The sequence below is a fragment of the Mesoplodon bidens genome, assembly GCF_964165515.1.
Source record: "Mesoplodon bidens genome assembly, chromosome: 1".
In the NCBI taxonomy this organism is placed as follows: Eukaryota; Metazoa; Chordata; class Mammalia; order Artiodactyla; family Ziphiidae; genus Mesoplodon; species Mesoplodon bidens.
This window is the reverse complement of record NC_138176.1, coordinates 229,171,866-229,193,045: the sequence shown is the minus strand read 5'-3', so window position 1 is coordinate 229,193,045 and position 21,180 is coordinate 229,171,866. Positions and strand designations below refer to the sequence as shown.

At 38.1% G+C, this 21,180-nt stretch overlaps 1 protein-coding gene across 1 annotated transcript in view; it reads left to right on the top strand.

The window, feature by feature from the left end:
• Positions 1 to 21,180, top strand: part of DCHS2 (dachsous cadherin-related 2) — a gene marked incomplete at both ends in the record, with an annotated part of 312,361 nt that overhangs the window by 124,034 nt on the left and 167,147 nt on the right. Inside the window, one exon of the mRNA XM_081240754.1 lies at positions 13,754 to 13,945. Coding sequence (XP_081096880.1) covers positions 13,754 to 13,945 — 192 coding nt within the window. The remainder of the gene's footprint in view (positions 1 to 13,753; positions 13,946 to 21,180) is intronic.

Sequence of the window (21,180 nt, the reverse complement as noted above, 5' to 3'; positions counted from 1 at the left end):
AAAGCCTGAAATATTTATTATCTGTCCCTTTACAGAAAAAGTTTGCAGACGCCTGCTTCAGCGATCAGTAATAACCTAGGCTTTGTAACTCTTATACATCTGTGCTTAGTGGGTCTTCAAGAATGAAGTACTAGAGGATGCACCCTCAAAAAGTTGAATAAATGGATGGCAAATACCTATAAATACAATTCTTTTTAGCTTTTGTATTTTTGATGCTCAACTTCTTTTTCATAATATTGTTTCAATAAAACTATCTCTATGAAAATTTGGACAAAAAAATTGTCTCTTGGGGCTTCCCTGGTGGCGCAGTGGTTGAGAGTCTGCCTGCTGATGCAGGGGACACAGGTTCGTGCCCCAGTCTGGGAGGATCCCACATGCCGCAGAGCGGCTGGGCCTGTGAGCCACGGCCACTGAGCCTGTGCATCTGGAGCCTGTGCTCCGCAAGGGGAGAGGCCACAACAGTGAGAGGCCCGTGTACCTCAAAAAAAAAAAAAAAAGAATTCTCTCTTAGCAAATTTCAATTAAACAGTACAGTGTTATCAACTGTAGTCATCATGTTTTATATTGGATCCTCAGACCTTATTCATCTTATAGCTGAAATGTTGTACCCTTTTACTAGCTTCTCCCTCTTTCTCCCGCCCCAGGCAAACATTTGTTTACTATCTGTATCTATGAGTTTGACTCTTTTTTTAAAGATCTACCTGTAAGTGATACCATGCAGTATTTGTCTTTGTCTGACTTATCTCACTTAGCATAATACCCTTAAGGTCCATCCATGTTGTGGCACATGACAGGATTTTCTTCTTTCTCATGGCTGAATAATGTCCCATTGTGTATAAACATACCAGATCTTCTTTATCTATTCATTCATTGATGGAGACTTAAGTTGTTCCTGTATCTTGGTTATTGTAAATAACTCTGCAGTCAACATGGAATGCAGATATCTCTTTGAGATACTGATTATATTTCCTTTGGATATAAACTCAGTAGTGGGATTACTGGATCATATGGTAGGTCTGTTTTTAATTTTCTGAGAAACCTCCATACTGTTTTCCATAGTGACTGCACCAACTTACATTCCCACCAACAGTGCATGAAAGTTCCCTTTTCCCCATATCCTCGCCACCACTTGTTATTTCTTTTCTTTCTGATGATAAGCCCTTCTAACAGGTGTAAGGTATTGTCTAATTGTGGTTTTGATATGCATTTCCTGATGATTAGTGATGCTGAGCACCTTCTCATGTACATTTGGCCACATGTATGTCTTCTTTGGAAAAATATCTATTCAGATCCTCTGTCTATTTTTTATTAGCTTTTTTTTCCATTAAGTTATATGAGTTTTTTAAATATATATGTTGGATATTAACCCCTACCAGATATATAATTTGCAATTTTTTTCATTCCATAGGTTTTCTTTTTATTTTGTTGATAGTTTCCTTTGCTGTGCAGAAGGTTTTTTGTTTGATGTAGTCCTACTTGTTATTTTTGCTTTGTTGTCTTTGCTTTTGGTGTCAAATCTAAAACATAATTATAAGACCAGTGTTAAGGAGGTTACCCATTATGTTTTTCTTTTTAATTTTTTAAAATTTTATTTATTTTTTGGCTGCCTTGGGTCTTCATTGCAGTGTGTGGGCTTTCTCTAGTTGCAGCAAGCAGGGTTTACTCATTGTTGCTGTGCACAGGCTTCTCATTGCAGTGGCTTCTCTTGTTGTGGAGCACGGGCTCTAGGCATGCAGGCTTCAGTAGTTGCATCATGTGGGCTCAGTAGTTGTGGCACACGGACCCTAGAGCACACAGGCTTCAGCAGTTGTGGCATGTGGCTCAGTAGTTGTGGCTCACGGGCTCCAGAGTGCAGGCTCCATAGTTGTGGCACACAGTCTTATTTGCTCCATGGCATGTGGGATCTTCCCAGACAAGGGATCGAACCTGTGTCTCCTGCATTGGCAGGCAGATTCTTAACCACTATGCCACCAGAGAAGTCCCCCCACTATGTTTATTTCTCAGAGTTTTATAGCTTCAGGTCTTACATTCAAGTCTTTAATCCATTTTGAGTATGATATTAATTTTGTGTATAATAAAAGATAGTAGTGCAGTTCATTCTTTTGCATGTGTCTGTCCAGTTTTCCCAACACTATTGATGAGATTGTCCTTTCCTCAATGTATATGCCTGGATCCTTTGTTGTAAATGAATTGACCATATATGTGTGAGCTTCTTTCTGGGCTCTCTATCCTGTTCCATTAATCTATGTGTCTGCTTTTATGCCAGTACCATGCTGTTTTGATTACTATAGCTTCATAATATAATTTGAAATCAGGAAGTGAGATGCCTCCAGCTTTGGTTTTCTTTCTCAAGATTGCTTTGGCTATTTGGGGTCTTTTGTGGTTCTGCACAAGTTTTAGCATTGTTCGTTCTATATTTGTGAAAAATGCCATTGGAATTTCAATAGGGATTACATTGAACCTGTAGATTGCTTTGGTAGAATGGACATTTTAACAATGTTAATTCTTCCAATCCATGGGCACAGAACATATTTCTATTTATTTCCTTCTGTTTCTTTCATCAATGTCTCATTGTTTTCAATATAAAGTTTTTCACCTCCTTAGTTAAATATATTGCTAGGTATTTCATTGTTTTTGATGCAATTGTAAATGGGATTTTAAAAATTATTTTTCTGATAGTTCATTATTAGTGTTTAGAAATTCAACAGAGTTTTGTATATCGATTTTGTATCCTACAACTTCACTGAATTCATTTATTAGTTCTAACACTTTTTTTGTTAAGGTTTTTGGTTGTTCTGTATATAATATAATGTCCTCTGAAAATTAAGACAGTTTTACTTCTTCCTTTCTGATTTGGATACATTTTATTTATTTTTCTTGCTTAATTCCTCTGGCTAGGACTTTCATTACTATGTTGAATAAAAGTGATGAGAATGGAAATCCTTGTCTTGTTCCTGATTTTAGATGAAAAGCTTTCAGCTTTTCACCATTCAGTATGATGTTAGCTGTAATATATGGCCTTGTCATATATGTTAGCTTGTCATATATGGCCTTTATTATGTGGAGATATGTTCCTTCTATGCCTAATTTTTTGGGAGTTCTTATCATGAATGGATTTTTCTTTTTTTTTTTTTTTTGTGGTACATGGGCCTCTCACTGTTGTGGCCTCTCCCTTTGCGGAGCACAGGCTCCAGACGTGCAGGCTCAGCGGCCATGGCTCATGGGTCCAGCCGCTCCATGGCACGTGGGATCTTCCCAGACCAGAGCACGAACCCGTGTCCCCTGCATCGGCAGGCGGACTCTCAACCACTGCGCCACGAGGGAAGCCCATGAATGGATGTTGAATTTTGTGTCAAATGCTTTTCCTGCATCTATTCAGATGATCACTTGATTTTTATCCTTCATTTTGTTAATATAGAATATAACATTGATTAATGTGTGGATGTTGAACCACACTTGATCATAGTGCATAATCTGCTTAATGTATTATTGAATTTGGTTTGCTAATGGTTTGTTGAATGTTTTTGCATCTATATTCATCAGGGATGTTGGCCTGTAATGTTCTTTTCTTGTAGTGTCTTTATCTGCTATTCATATCAAGGTAATGCTGGCCTTGTAAAATGCGTTTGGAAGTGTTCCCTCCTCTGGTTTATTTCCTTTTAATTTTTATTCTATATATTGGATTTTTTTGCATAAATGGGATATTTTATATATAATTTTTTACTTGCCTTTTTTCTTTTTTACTTAATATATGTCTTTATGTATAGACATAGTTTCCATGAATACACTGAATTCTACCTTATGGATGAATTTATAATTTATTTAATAATTCTTTAATTGTAGGCATTTCAGTTTTAGAATAAATAATGCTACATTATATGTCTTTTATACAAATATTTGTCTACATATAGTCCTGGGAATATACTAACTGTGTTAAGGTATATATTTAAGTTTGGGAGAATGCTTACCATATGTATATGGTAAAAACAAAGTTACTTTCCAGATAGGCTTTAAAAATGAGAGTATACTTAATAAGTGTTACTGGGAAAAGTGGACAGCTACATGTAAAAGAATAAAATTAGAACACTCCCTAACACCATACACAACAATAAACTCAAAATTGATTAAGGACCTAAAAATAAGGCCAGACACTATCAAACTTCTAGAGAAAAACATAGGCAGAACACTCTATGACATAAATCACAGCAAGATCCTTTCTGATCCACCTCCTAGAGAAATGAAAATAAAAACAAAACCTAATGAAACTTAAAAGCTTTTGCACAGCAAAGGAAACTATAAACAAGATGAAAAGACACCCTCAGAATGGGAGAAAATATTTGCAAATGAAGCAACGGACAAAGGATTAATCTCCAAACTTTACAAGCATCTCATGTAGCTCAATGTAAAAAAAACAAGCAACCCAATCCAAAAATGGGCAGAAGACCTAAACAGACATTTTTCCAAAGAAGATATACAGATTGCCAACAAACACATGAAAGAATGCTCAACATCATTAATCATTAGAGAAATGCAAATCAAAACTACAGTGAGATATCATCTCACACCGGTCAGAATGACCATCATCAAAAAATCTACAAACAATAAATGCTGGAGAGGGTGTGGATAAAAAGGCACCCTCTTGCACTGTTGGTGGGAATGTAAATTGATACAGCCACTATGGAGAACAGTATGGAGGTTCCTTAAAAAACTACAAATAGAACTACCATATGACCCAGCAATCCCACTACTGGGCATATACCCTGAGAAAACCATAATTCAAAAAGAATCATGTACCAAAATGTTCATTGCAGCTCTATTTACAATAGCCCAGAGATGGAAACAACCTAAGTGTCCATCATTGGATGAATGGATAAAGAAGGTGTGGCACATATATACAATGGAATATTACTGAGCCTTAAAAAGAAACAAAGTTGAGTTATTTGTATTGAGGTGGATAGACCTAGAGTTTGTCATACAGCATGAAGTAAGTCAGAAAGAGAAAAACAAATATCATATGTTAACACATATATATGGAATCTAAAAAAAAAAAAAAAAAAAAAAAAAGGTCATGAAGAACCTAGGGGCAAGATGGGAATAAAGACACAGACCTACTAGAGAATGGACTTGAGGATACGGGGAGGGGGAAGGGTAAGCTGGCACAAAGTGAGAGTAGCATGGACATATATACACTACCAAATGTAAAATAGATAGCTAGTGGGAAGCAGCCGCATAGCACAGGGAAATCAGCTCAGTGCTTTTTGACCACCTAGAGGGGTGGAATAGGGAGGGTGGGAGGGAGGGAGAAGCAAGAGGGAAGAGATATGGGAACATATGTATATGTATAACTGATTCACTTTGTTATAAAGCAGAAACTAACACACCATTGTAATGCAATTATACTCCAATAAAGACGTTTTTTTAAAAAAAGAGCATATTTATTTCATCTTTGCCACACTTAATATATTATTTTAATGATTGCCAATTTGTTATTAATTTAATAGTTGCCAATTATTTTAATGGTCACCATTTTTAATAATTGTCTGTACTTGAAACATATTATTTTATTTTTCACCTATTTCACTACTAGTGAGGTTGAAAATCTTACACACATTTATTCTTCTGTGAATTGTTTATGTCCTTTGTCTAAATTTTTTGTAATGGGAAATCAGTATTTTTATTTTTAAAAATTTATTTCCACATTAACTATTTTTTTACATTTCTTACAGATGTCATAACTTATTTTCATTGAAATTTTTTTGTGTGTTGTATTTTTGACATAGTGGAGTTTTAAACGGTTATGTAGTCATTGTATTGACTTCTCCCTTTATGATTTCTGTCCATCTGTTTTAGTTTTGTAATTCCTTTTTGCTCTGAAATTTCTTTCCAATGTAAGAATCAGCCAAGAATTCCCCTATATATTCATTGTGCTTTAAATGATTTCATTATTTACATTTAACATATCTGTGTAGAATTTATTTTGGTGTGAGGTTAATAGCAAACTTGATTTTTTTCCCCATGTACTTTGCCAAGTTTTCTAGCAATTTATGTGGATAAACCCACATTTCTCAGTGGTGTATGATTTTTTTTTTTGTAATATACAAAAAAATAAAATAAGTTTACCAAGGTCTTTTTCAGGTCTTACTTTTGTGTTCTACTGAACTGCCTGCTAATTCTCTTTTTTTTTGAGATCACACTGTTTTTTAATTTAACACTTTGTAATAACTTATAAAACAAGTTACCACCCCACCCCTACCCACTGGTCTCTTTTCACAACATTTCCTTTGGCTGTTTTTTTTGGGGGGGATGTGAGGAGAAGGGCAATAAGTAGTAGGATTAATGGTCTTTTAATCCCATTCCTCAGTTAAGGCAATAAAAACATTATCAGAAAAGTATCCTTTTTTTAAATTGTAACTTGAGAGAATATAGTCAGTTTATTCATTTAACAGCTCTATCGACTTCTCTGAAAATACATTTTAAAAAATGAAAATAAAATACAGTTCTGTTTCCAATTTCTGAATAGTTTCACATGACTGAGGATAGTTTTCTTTTTCTTTTGCAAGTTTTAGCATTTTGGATTTTATTCTATGATGATATAGATTGATTAATGGATTGTGTTTTAGGAATAAAAAAATATTCCTCAATGAGTGTTTGATGGGTGTTATGAAATATCTTGTTCTTTAATTGTTGTTGTTGTTTAATTTTTATTTCATAATCATAAACTTAACTCTGCAGTCCAGCAAGACTTGGAGGGGGACAAGGAAAATATGGAACCCAAAGAAGTACAGTGAGGAGACAGAGATTATAGGATGATGCATGCAGACAGGTATGATGGGTGCTCTCCTGAGCTGCAGAAGGAATGGTGTGGTCGTTAAGATAAAATGCAAGTGAAATTTATTAGAGTTGTCCACAGTGGGCAACGGTGATGTTTTCTCTGGTCTTGCCACCCCTAGTCCCATAGCATTCCATAGCTTCCACAATATTCATGCCCTCTTTCACCTTGCCAGGGACCACATGCTTGCCACTGTGTCTTGGCAGTGCAGATGAAAAACTTGGAACCATTAATGTTGGGTACAGCACTGCTATGGACAAGATACCCGGGTCCCTATGCTTCAGGATAATATTGTCATCATCAAATTTCTCCCTTAGATGGAATTGCTACCAGCGCTATAATGGCATGTGAAGTTACCACCCTGGAACATGAACCCTGGAATAATTCTTTGAAAGCAGGAGCCCTTATAACAAATTCCTTCTTACCAGTGCTCAGAGCACAAAAGTGTTCTGCTTGTCCTTGGGAATTTATTTGGAAACAACTCAAAGGAGACGTGGCCCAAGAGCTCACTGGCGGTGGCCATGTCAAAGAGAATGGTGGGGGTGACCATGGCTGGGCAGTGCCATGAAGCTCCAGGAGGGTGGCCCTGGTATCTGTAAAGCTATCTTGTTCTTATCCTTATGCAATTTTTCTAAAGTCAAAATAGATTAGATTAGTTATAAAAGCTATTTCTAAAACATGCTTGCATTTTATGTACAATATTAGATTCCTTCATTCCTGCAACAAAGTTTTAGAGCATCTTCATCTTGAGCCAGGTACTACTGTTGTGGGTGCGGGGGATGTAGCAGGGAGCAAGAGCGATGTAATTTCAGTGGGGAAGACAAATATTACATAAGCAAATACATAAAAACATATAATGAAGTATAGAGATAAGTGCTCTGAAGAAAAGCAAAGCAAGGACAGAGGATGGCAGAGGTGAGGGTGACACTCTAGTGTAAGGTGATCAGGAAAGGCCTCTGGGGGATTAGGTGGTGTTTGCAGAGACTTGAAAGAAGTGAGGGAGTAAGTTATACAAGCTGGTGGATTCATCAAGGAGATCAGTGTATCCAGAGGGGAGTGAGTGAGTCAGAGAGAAGTGGGAGGTGAGGTCAGAGAAGAGGTCAAATGAAAGAGCTGGATTTTATGAGTATGAGAAGCCACTGGAAGATTCTGAGCAGGAGAGTGACATGATTTGTTGTCCTTTCAGGAGTATCTCTTTGGCTGCCAAAACAATAAGTGAATGGTGGTGCCATTCACTAAAAACACTGGGAGGACAGCAGAATTTGGAGCAGTGGGAATTAAGAGGTCTGTTTAGTCGTAGTACATTGGAAGTGCCTACTAATCACTTGAGAGGAGGAGTAATTGGATGATGCATGAATCTGGGGCACAAGTCCAAGTATTGGGGGAATATATGTTGGTTTAATGCCCTGGGCCTGGGTCAGATCACTCAGGGTATGTATTAGTTTCCTAGGACTTCTATAACAAATAACCATTAACTTTGTGGCTTAAAAAAACAACAGAAATTGTTGTTGCTCATAGTTCTGGAGGTTAGAAGTACAAAATCGAGCAGGGCCTTGGTCACTCTGGGGGCTCTAAGGGAAAATCCCTTCTTTGTTTTTTCCAGATTCTGCTACCTGTAAAGTGCTCCTTGACTTGTAGCTGCATCACTCCAGTCTCTGCCTACATGGCCACATTGCTTCCTCTTCTATCTATGGGATATCTCTGCCTCTTTCTTATAAGGACGCTTGTCACTGGATTAAGGGTTCATCTGGGTAATCCAAGATAAACTACTCTCAAAATCCTTAATCACATCTTTGGCAATATAAGGTAATATTCATTCTTTTGTAAAATAAAGTAAAATCCACAGTTTCCAGGGATTAGAAGGCAGACAAGTCTTTTTGGGGACCACCTTTCAGCCTGATACAGGCAATGACTGTGGATTGAAAAGGGAAGTGGCCCTAAGACTGAGCTCCAGGGCACTACAGTATTCAGAGGTCAGAAAGAGAACACAGAGGCAGTAAAGAAAACTGAAGGGGGTCAGTGAGGTGTAGGAGGAGAAAGAGAGTCACAGTGTGGTGTCTGATGAGGAAGTGCTTCAGTGAGAAGATAATTCACTGTGTGGTGAGCAGCTGAGTGGTGTAGAAAATAAGGGCCCAGCCCAGCCTTGATTGTTAGACTTGGTCGTTGGTGAACTTGCCAAAGTTGTATTCAGAGAGTGGCATACTTGATTCCATGTGGTCCCCAATCCTGAATCCAGCTTCCACTGAAATATTATAATCCTGTTTTAGCTGTAGGATCCATGGTTGACCAAGCACTTCAATGTAAGAAGTTATTTTGTGATTACTTTTTCTCCTTTTTTTCTTTATGCTCATGATAGAAATTTTGGAAATTACAATAAGAACAAATTAAAGTGAATTATTTAATTTTAAATTTTAAGTGCAGTCACTTTTTTTTTTCCCTAGGACTTTTTTTGTTTATCACTCATTTTGTTGATTGGGCTCTGAGGCTTTTGTACAGACATCACTGAATTAAGTGTGATATGATTGCCCAGCAACAGGTCAAGGACGGTGTTGCTAACAATATATCACCCTATCTGTGACTCTGGGCTGACTTTTGGGTTTCAGGGTGCCAATGTGATTGGCTGGGCTGGTGCCCAGTTGTTGAAGAGGATACCTTCTGAAGTAGAGGGAGGCTATGCTGGTGATGGGGAGGCAAATAGATCCAATCTGTTTGAAGAATATGAAAACATGTTTTCAAGAGCCAGTGTTCTCAATTTGTCCCTGTCTCCGTGACACATTCATATGGAAAAATCCTTAACCAGATGTTAAAATGAAGGAAGTGGTAAAAATTCTTTAAATTTCAGGAAGCTAATAATGGAATCAGGCAGATATCAATATTTTATTAATTTCTTGCATCTTTATAATGTCTCCATTAAATTTGTGAAAGATCAAACTAAGGGAGAACAGTTCTGAGAATAAGTTTAAAGTAAAAATTATCAAATTCCTCTCAGTCAAAAGCAGGTAAATTGAGATTGAGAGGAGGAATACAAGGATGGCATTGAGGGTGCTGTAATGTGGCTCGTTGAGTAGATTCAAGGATAAGATCCTCCCAAGATCTCCTCTAGATCCCCAGTTTAGCACCATAAGATTGTGATAATAGACTCTGACCAGATGCTTCTTTCTTTGATTTAAGCTGCTATCTCTGAAGAAAGGACCCACTGGGCTTATTTACTTACTAATCAGGATTTTCTCTTGAAGATTTGGCAAAGCCATTTCCATTTTCTCTTATTTCAAATTATCTAAGTTTTATGTGTACATCAATGGAAATTGGAAAACGTAGACCTCTTAAAAATGCCAAATTATATGTAGACATTCAAAACCAATTATTAATGGGTAGAAAATGCTGTTCTGGTATATTAGGCCAATATTTTTAGGGAGTTGAGTAAAAACAAGGAGGAATACGTTTTAACTTCATAATTCTGAAACTCAGGATCTGAATGGCTAATGTAAATTGAGATCGGTACTCTTATCCTACTTTTGACTCCATACATTTTGCTTTGCCAAAAGTCCAGATGACAAAAAAGGTCTTGAAAGTGGAAATAAAGAAACTTGTTTTATATAAGCCACATTATTTGTTAATATGTGCTATTACAGGCAGAGAATGCATTTTTAGAATTTAAACGTCATTGTATTTATCTTCCAATCAAGCCAAAGTTATTGAGAATACCATATGGTTTTAGAAGATATATTTGGTGTCTTTGGGAACGTGAGGCTACTAAATAATTAACAGCTGACAGAATGGAGTAGACCAAATGTACTTGGAATTTAGCTCTTTGTAGTGGGGAAGTTTGTGGATTTCCTGATTCAGCCCATCTGATAAGAAGAATAACTCACAAACATGTTAGCTGGTTGCACAGGATGAATAATTTTGCCCATGAACATGCGATAGATGAGAGTGAAGATAAATTTTAAAGACTGTGTCGTCAGCTGAAAAAAACTAAAGAGGGAAATAATATTGCCAGTTGTTAAGCATTTCATCAGGTGCAGGGGTTCTCAACCTCAGTGCTATTGATATTTGGGGCCAGATAATTCTTTGTTGTGGAGTCTGTTCTCCTCATGGTTTAGCAGTACCTCTGGCTTCAACTCACTAGATGCCAGTAGCACCCTTTCCCCAGTTGTGACAATCAAAACTGTCTCCAAACAGTGCCAAATGTCTTCATGGGGGCAAACTTGCCCCTGATTGAGCTAGGCTACACAGATAACCCCTAAAGTCAAATTCTAGTTATATGTTCAAGATATAGTAGGACGAAGGGGCAGGCTTCTTGAGAACTTGTGCTTGTTGAACATGTTATTGGGATGGAGTTTCATTTGGGCAGCATAATAATTAAGGTTTAGCTTCTGCATGTACATTGTATTGATGAAAAGTAGATATTTTTTCAATCTAGATTTAATTGAGAACAGTAGGTATTGTAGGTGATTGATTGTCTTCTATTTCACCTCCCTCCAAAAAGCCTGACAGAAATATGTAGGACTGCCAAAATGAAATCTGTAGTAGGATAACACTGGGGAGCCTTCTCAGGGTATGACTTTCCACTTACTTAAATTTCACTACATAGAGAGGCCACTTGGTGACTTACATAATCTTATATGTGTGTCTTCCTATGGAGATGAAGTGGCACTTGTGGCAGAGACAGTATTCACCAAGTGCCTATGAGATCCTTGACTTTTCCCAGTCTCCCTCTGAGTTAGGTTGGGGCCATGTAACTAGCTCTGGCCAGTGAAATGTAAGCTGAACCTAACTTCTGGGCTGAGGAAGCTAAAAACCAGAGTGCCTCTTCCACTCTCTCCTTCTCTCCTATCGTAGTGGCTTTGGGGGCCTATGAACCAAACAAGAGCTGCTCCTTTCTTTCATTGTCTCTGTACTCATTTTATGGAACGTCTGTTAGTTGGACATTGAACTCTCTGAATTGATCTGCTTAATTCTTTTATTTTCAGTGGCCATCACTTTTTTTTTAAGACACACCTTTCAGTTTAATACTCCAGGGGAGGGTAAACACTGAGTCAGAAAATTCCAGTATCTGTAACAGTAGACCAGGAAAGACATTTCAACAATACAGGTCTCATGATCACATATTAGGAGAACAATGGGACGTAAGAATCAAAAATTTTTTCATCTAAAATTATACCAAGTTGCACATGGTATAATTTTTTTTTATTCTCAAAATTTTAATAAAGGGGCAGGCTTGACCAGGTGGTCAGAAGACAACAGCAATATAAAAAAACAGAAGGTGATATAGTCAAGTTACAAGAGCCTCTGAAGAGCTGTGTTTCTACTCTATGAGTCAAGTCGTAAAAGTAATAAATATTGCCACAAATGAAATAAAAGTTAACTATTATACTTCTCTCCCTGACCCCAAACAGATATAATTTGTTATTTATTTTTCTATCATTTGGAACTCAGTTGGAATTTGGCCATGGGGAATAGAAGGTTCAGCTAAGACTCAAGAGCACAGGCATCACTGTCAGTTGCCTTTTTTCATGTTAATGATATTCTGGTGAGAAAGCCACATGCATATGAGGTAAACAGTTACTTGGAATGATGTTACACCTGATCTAGCAAGTTCTTCCCTGAAGGAAGGTCAGGGGATTTGGGGAGTGTTCTTTCAGTAAATAAAGGATGAAATGATGAAACGACAAGTCGTGACACAAGAGGCACGATAGCATGATCATTAGGAGTGTGTAGTCTGCTGTTCAACTGCCTGGATTTGAATCGTAGTTTTGACCCTTTTTAGCTATGTGATCTTTGGCAAGTTACTTTAGCTCCCTGAGCCTGACTTTTCTCATCTGTAAAATGGAATTCATTATAGGTTACAAATATGTAATATATGTTTAGCAATTAGAATAGTACCTGTTCTGTAGCATATAGTTCTTTTACTTTTTTTTCTTTCTCCTTCTTCCTCTACCTCCTCTTCTTTCTCCTTCTTCTTCTTCTTTTGGTCAATCTTCCCTTAAGGTGCTTCTTTTATTGCAAGTTCTATTTAGATATTTGCTGTTACTATTAATTAGGTTGCAAATCAAAAGAATTATACCAAGCCTATGAGCTCAAGAATATGTTGAGTTTTATAAATAGCCTGTTGTATTTCTCACTGTATACTCCCATAGTTAGTATAAATCAGTTAAGTGTTTTCATAATTCCACTTGCTTCATCTTTCCTACCACGCATATGACAACTGCTAACATAAATGGTATTTATGGTCAAAGAGAAAGGTGCCCTTTCCTCTGTGCAGTTACAACTCCATGTAAGTGCACCTGTTGGCAAAGCAGAGCACTGGCTGGGTTTCACCCCCATGCAGCCACTGGGCAGGGCACCTCTGTGTAGTGTTCAGTCTGCATGACTGTTGTGGCTCTGATGGGAGCATTACCCCTGGAAGGAAATCTGGCTTGGGAAGTTCAGATCTCATGCTCCAGGGTGAATTCTGTCAGTTGGGTTGGATTACTAGTAATTGTGCCTGATTTCCTTGTCCTTTGCTTGTTGCTCTGAAAGGGTGAGGGCAAGCATTGAGCCCATCACCTGAAGGGCTTTGGTATGAGTGGGAATCCACAGGTATGTTATCAGGTGGTTAGTATATGGATTTAAATCCTTGAGATTGGATGAGATCACTTAGGTGTAGTGAGTGGAATAAGAAGGCAAATGGACCAAGGAACTCACACTTTCAGAGATCACGTGAAAGTATAGGAATAGAAAAGGAGACCTCACAAAGGGAGGAGGAGAGTGAGGGTGAGTTGTCACAGAAGGTAAGAGAAGAGAGAGAGAAAACCAAAGCCTACACTTTGTGAATAGCTATGCGGGCTACTTGGCTGTGCACATCAGGATAGTGATCCATGATCCATTGAAAGGTGACACTAACATTTCTCTTTCCTCACTGATCACCCTCCTGTCTCGCAGGTAAAAGCCTCTGATGCAGATGCAGGACTCTATGGCTTTGTTGAATATTCTCTTTATGCTGGATTCCAAAGCTATGAAGCACCTCAAGCATTCCAGATAGACCCACATGATGGGCAAATCTGTGTTTCTCAAGATATCGACAGGGAAAGGGATCCAGCCACCTACGATCTCTTGGTGAAAGCTAAGGATGGGGTAAGTCTTTATGTACGAAATTTTAAACATACTCAAAAGTGAACCACTGTGTGTGTATTAGAGAATACCAAGGATTATAGCAATCAACAACTGGCCAATCTTGTTTCATAAATCACTACCTCTTTCCTTTGCTGGAGTGTTTGGAAGCAAATACCAGACCTTATATCATTTCATCTGCAAATAATTCAACAATATCTCTAACAGGTAATGACTTTTTAAAAACACAACTATAGTACATTAACAGTAATTCTGTAATAATATCTAATATCCATTCCATTTAAAATTTACTGAATTACCTAAAAATGTCTTGAAATAGTTGGCATGTTTAAATCAAGATCCAAATAAGTCCACGAATGGGTTTGATTGCTGTATTCCTTAAATTTCAATCTGTAACAGTTAGTCCCCCACTCCTCCCCCTTACCTTTTCTCCTATGGTATTTAGTTTTAGAAAAAAATCAGATCAATTGTCTTGTAAATTTTTTATATTCTAAATGTGGCTGATTACATCCTTAGGATTCACTTAATGTGTTCTTTTATCGTAGTTCCTATAAACTGGCATTTTGAGCCAGAGACTGATTAGTTTTGGCATTATATAGGTGGTGCTCTGTGCTTCTTATTACATCAGCAGACACATACCATTATTTCATTAAGGGTTGCAGTAGGGTGATTTTTGAATTCTGTCTTTCCTTTTGCATTTATTATCTGAAATACTTCAACTAAGAAGAATGTTCTCTCATCAACTATTTGATTACACTGAAATATAATTCATACAGGAAAGGCAGTATAATGCTTGATTCTTTCACTTTATCAGTTTTTAGAATAATGAGTTGGTGCGTTTACCATCTCCAAACATGACTGATGATTTTTTTCCTAGTTTTGTTATAAATTCTTGTATTTTTTGTATATTTGTTATGTGTTGTATGTTACTGACCTTATCGTTTCTGATGTTCATATTAATTGACCCATCTTGGATCAGTGGGGGCACCTTCAATTTGGCTTTTATGTCTTTCTTGGGTAAACTTTTAAACTAACGTATAAAGTGCATGCAGAAGATTGCACAAATTATAAGTGTACAGCTCAATGGATTTTTGCAGAATGAAAACATACATAGAAGCAGATGAAAAAACATTACCAGTATCCTGGAAGCCCCTCTCTCGACCCCTTACTGTGACCATCCTTTCCACCCTTTAAGGATAATCATTATTGACTCCTAATACCAAACATTATTTGCCTATTTTTAAGCTTTCAGTGAATGGATTCATACAGTATGTGTTTTTATTGTTTCTTTTACAGGGCATTATTTGTGAGCATCATTCTTGCTGTTGCGTGTAGCAATAGTTCATTCATTCTCATTGGTTTATATTATTCTTTTCTGTGAATTTACAATAATTTTTGATCTGTTTTGTAATTGATGGAATCCATTTTAGGCTATGACAAATAGTATTTCTATTAACGATGTTATACATGTAATTTATTGAAAAAATATAGGCATTTATATTGGGTATATACTTAGGAATGGAATTGCTATGTCATAAGAAAATCAAACAACTTTTCAAAATAGTTGTACCAGTTTATACTCCCACCAATTTCAGTTGTTGTACAACCTCCCCAACATTTGGTATTTAATGTCTTTTTACTTGTAGCAGTTCTGTACCTGCAAAGTAGCGTATCACATTAGAGTTTCACTTTGCGTTTCTTTGATGACTGATGAATTGAGCACTTTTTCATATATTTATTGGCTATTTGTATAACTTGTTTTGTGAAGTGTCTAATTCTTTACCCATTTTATATTGTACTATTGGCTTCTCTTTGTTATTGATTTGTATGAATTCTTTACACTTTTGGAATGGAAGCCCTTTGTTGGATATATTTATGCATCTATCTTGTCCAGTTCTGTGGCTTACATTTTCACTCCCTTAGTGGAACCTTTCGAGGAACAGAAATTCTTAATTCTAATTAAACTCAATTTAGCCATTTGTTTCCCTTTACAGCTAACACTTTTCCTGTCCTTTTAAGAAGTATTTGTTTACCTTGTGGACATGAAGGTATTCTCTTGTTTTTTCTTCCAAAAATTTTATTACTTTACTTTTTACACTTATTATTTCAATCTAGTGGGAGGAACATTTATTTTTTCACAATATGGATATTCAGTTGACTCAGCACCATTTACTGAAATGATCACTCTTCCCTCACTGAGCTGTAGTGTCACATTTGTCATGAATCACTTGACTGTATATGTGTGTGACTATTTCTGGACACCTTATTTCTGACCTCTTTGTCTACCTTTGTACTAACTCCATATTCTCTTAATTACTTTAGATTTATAAGAGGTCATGATATCATGTATTTGTTTAGCATTGTCCTTCATTTTCAAGATTGCCTTGGTTGTTCTTGACCATTTACATTTCCAAGTACATTTTAGAAACAGCTTATTCAACTTTTATTACATTACAGTAAAGGCAGTCTTCTCTATGCACTGTTCTACACATTTTTTTCACTTAGTCTATTTTGGAGACTTTCCTTATTTCTTTTTTTATCTGCCTACTACTTACTTGTGTAGATTGGTACTGCTAACACCTTTCTGGTCTAATCTTTCTCTTTTGAAATTAGTGGGAGAAGCTACCTACTTAAGACATGAATTGATGGGAAAAAATGAGTCTAAATATATTTATTACAAGTAATCATGTGGAAGCAAACATGAAAATAAAGTCATTTAACTTAATAAAATTACCATGATGTATTTGGTTAGATTTAACAACCCCTCTCTATGTGGTTTCAGGAATTTTTGCTTCAATGTAAGAAAAGAAGTAGGAAACCAAAACAAGAGTAAACAGAGGAGTTTAGGTTAATTCACATCTATGTGATTATTTAAAACTCAATATATTCATACACAAACATTTACCCAAGGCTTCAGAAATATATTCTTAATAGACTTTGAGACAATTGTAAAAGGAGTCCATAACCAGTTTAAATCCAATACTGCAGTAGTTGAACATCTGTTTCTAATTAGTTGGTTTTTTTGGATGATTTTATAAAAGTGTATGTAGAAATTATCTTAATAGAAATAAGATTACTTTATGCCAGAAATTTTTTACTGCCAAAAAGTAGTGCATTAATTAGGAGCATTGGCAGTGGAATGAAAAATCAACCTAGATATTTAATTTAAACCTCCTTGCTTATTTCCTTCTGTTTCCATATTGAGCCTACTCTACACACTTACTCTATGAAGAATACCTTCTTTCCCTCTCAGCTCTCCAGTCTCTATTGCAAATTCTAGTTCATCTTTAACCACACCATCCCTCTATAAAGCTTTCCAAGATTGAACAAAGGAGATGCTTTTTTTTCTCCAGTTAAAAGGTATTTTATTTTCAGGATAACTGAGAAAGTGTTTACAGACATTGTAGCAGCTTTTGTTAGTTTTTAGAAATCAAAGAAGAGACAATCTTCAGGTTCATGATTGCTATGGTCTGAATGTTTGTGTCCCCCTCAGATTCATATGTTGAAATCCTAAAGCCCAAGGTGATAATATTAGGAGGTGAGGCCTTTGGAAGGTGATTAGGTCATGAAGGTGGAGCCCTCAGGGATGGAATGAGTGCCCTTATGAAAGAAGTCCCAGAGATCTCCTTAACCTCTTCTGCTGTCTGAGGACACAGCAAGAAGTTATGGCCTTCACCAGAACCCAGCCATACTGGCACCCTGATCACATACTTCTAGCCTCCAGAACTGTAAGAAACAAATTTCTGTTGTTTATAAGCCATCCCGCTATGGTACTTTGTTATAGACGATGATGTGCATGAATATTCTGTACAGCGTTTATATGTTTAGAATATTCTTCTGTAAAAACTCCTTGTTTTGTAGATGGAAAACCCTCTAACAAAGTACAACATATTCCAGTTTTGTTAGAATAGAAACATCCTTCCTGTGGGTACTTCATATTCCAGGTCTCATTCTCCTGTTGAGGTGATATCCTAAGCCCAGCTCTGTTAGACATGGGAACTGGTCTGCACCCTTCCTGGTTTTAACATAGATTTTATTATTATTCAGGTATGAGTAAGGAGACAACTGCCATTGAAAAAACAGTTTGTTATACTCACAGATCCCAAGAGGATGATCATGCCACATTCTAGGAGGGAGTGTACATGGTGTGTGCACAACAGGAAGCACTGGGTCAGTCAAGAGGCAGAGGGGGAGAGGGAAACTTTGGGTAGGGACCTTTATTGTGGTTTCCAAGGGAAGGAATGGGAGAGGCAGAATAAGCAGGCTTAAGACTGGCTAGATAGAAGAGTTTCAGTGGCCTGTGGAATAAAGGCTGTCTCTAGTTATATGGTACCTGGCTGTGGGGTGATTAGGGCAGGTGAATAGTGGCCCAGAGTGTGACAGCCAATAAAGGAGGTGGTTGGGAGTGTTGGTTTACATTGGAAAAGCATTCTCGCCTGAACCCCTGGCAGTCCCTCCAGGACAAGCAAGGCCCTGGATGTCAAAGCATCAGGATACAGAAAAGGAAGATGCAGCCAATGCACTTCCCTGGAGCAGAGTCTTTCCAGAGAGGATGACAAAGGGCTGACCTGAACCCTGGTATGCATCAGACTACACAAAAGAAAATCTTTGCAGCCACCTTGTTTCACTCCAATTTCTTGGAAATAACACTTAGTCATATGCAGGGAATTCACTACTCAGTTTAACTTCTGGCCCAGAGTAGCATCTTAAATCATCAAAGAAAGTTTGGGTCATGGTATGGGCTACTCTCAGCACTTTCTTTTCCTTTGTGTCAGGCCCCGGCATCCAAAGAAAACTTCACTCAGTACTGCTCAGTCCTGGGCAGAGTCCACATACTGTTGGTCAGGTGCCACCAATGTGCTCCTCCTCTTCACCCTCCTCCCCACTTTCCTCTTTGGTCATCATCTTTCTCATCTTTATCTCTTCCTTCTGAGTCTTTTAACTCATCTCCATCATTCTCCAAGTTTACCTCCTGCAGATGCTCTTTGTTTTTGGATCCATCTCACCAAAGTCTTCCATTCTTCCATCTTGTAGAAATCAAGGCAGTACAAGTCATTGGGGATGAACTGGCAGTCACCTGCTTCAAACAAGCTCCATAAACGTAGAGCAGCCTGTGCTTTTGGACCAGTATGATTTTGGAATGAGGACTTGCCTCCATCAGAGGCCACTGGCTTTGTCTGAACCTTCTTCCTCCTTCCTGTTGCCTGTGGTGGAGGGCTCTTGTTCAATGGTGATCATGGTCCCATCTTCAGCATCTGCCACTTTAACCCCCTCCAGGGGCTCCTGGATGCCAGCTTTCCCAGATCCCTGCTTGTTATCACCTTTGGGTTTCACTTTTTTTTTGGTCTCACTTACGTTTTCTCTTCTCTGACCCAGGTGTCATAGAAGTACAGTTAATCAAAATCATTGCCCTTCAGGCTCTCTTCCCATTCCTCATCACAGACACCCCCAAGGAGCAGTGTCTAATGATTCAGAACCACACCTGCCTAAACGCCAGCTCTTGGAGTGAGCTCTATTCCCCAAGGGGTACTCTGAGTCCACACCCATTTTCCTTTTCTTCCTTCCTCAGACTTTAGTTGGAGTTTATTTGAATGCAGGGTGTGTTTGTCTGCCTTTGTTGAACTTTTCCAGTAGCCTCCACAGATGAATATGGTCCCCTGGGGAGTTATGGATCTTTGGCAGCCCAGCCTGGGTGTGGCCCCATCCCTCATGGTGACAGCTTACTCCATGTGAGTGTGCCCAGGTTAAAGGCATATGTGTCATTGCCCTGGATGTAATCCCTTGTACTGTTGTGGAAGCTACCAAGAAGAATTAGCTGTGTTTTCCAGGCTACCATTTGATACCTGCTTTGACCTAAAGGACCTCCTGATGATTTGACTTGCTACAGGTCTTGGGTGCCAAATGCAGGACCCAAAGGTTTGTGTAATGATAGGATCAATTCATCTTCCTCAGAATGAGCAGAGAATGACACATTCAACATTGGTGAGTGGGGGATCACAGTGTTTCTATTGTCTGAGTATTTTTTAGCATCTAGCATTTAAAAATGGGCTATCAGAGCCTCAGGGTCTCCTCCTTCCCCAGCACTTGGACAACTTCTTCTCCATACTGGTGGCTGTCTTCTCCTTCTTGCCCATCATGAGGGTTCCTGGTGGCAGGGGCTCAAGAAGGGAGTTGCACACTCAGCCAGCCTGGAGGCAGGTCCTCTTGGGGGCAGACCTGGCGATGCATTTTTAAAGATAAATTTTAGAAGAGTCTTTCCCCGCCCCCAAATCGTAGGGTTTTAACAGCTTCCTAATCTTCACCTTGTTCGGACCTGAAACTGCCTTCAGTGTCCCTAGTGTTTGCGTCAGAATGTATGAGAGCAAGCAACTTGTGTGTGTGTGTGTGTGTGTGTGTGTGTGTGTGTTATCCCGTGTGCAAGGTTTATTCTGTTATCAGCGTAATCTTTTTAAATTTCTTCTGTGATGAACTGTGCATTTCTACAGGGTGAAGTCTTCATCTGTCATCATTACTCTATGCAATATCTACTCACAGCACAGTTCCTAATCAAAAAGGTCGGTAAAGGGCTTCCCTGGTGGCGCAGTGGTTGAGAGTCCGCCTGCCGATGCAGGGGACATGGGTTCGTGCCCCGGTCTGGGAAGATCCCACATGCCACAGAGTGGCTGGGCCCGTGAGCTATGGCCGCTGAGCCTGCGCATCCGGAACCTGTGCTCTGCAATGGGAGAGGCCACAACAGTAAGAGGCCCGTGTACCACAAAAAAAAAAAAAAAAAAAAGGTTGGTAAAGATGAAGATATCAAGGTTGATAACGACTTGGTAGGCTGTCCCCTAGAAGCAATCTAGCTCCAATATGAAAAATTAATGAACTCAGGCAAGATATTTTAGGTCCAAGATGTTGGATTCTAGGCCATAATGAATTTAATTAAAACAATGAACTGCACCTTGACAAAGGCCTTTAACTGTACAGAATTACCTTGACAATCTATGGTTTTTCCTCTGATCCTTTCTGTTTCTAATATATGTCCTGAAAGTTCTTTGGAAGACAATTGCTGAGAACCCATTTGCTGCTGGTTGCTAAGAGATATTTATCTATCAATAGAAGAATTCTTATTAAATTACCTAGATGTTCTGGGCTTCTTCTCTATTTATCCTTGTGATGACTGTCAATATTTTTAAAACTCAATCACTTCTATTATACCTGTATTACTTCTGAAATAGTCTATTTTTGCTACTGCAATT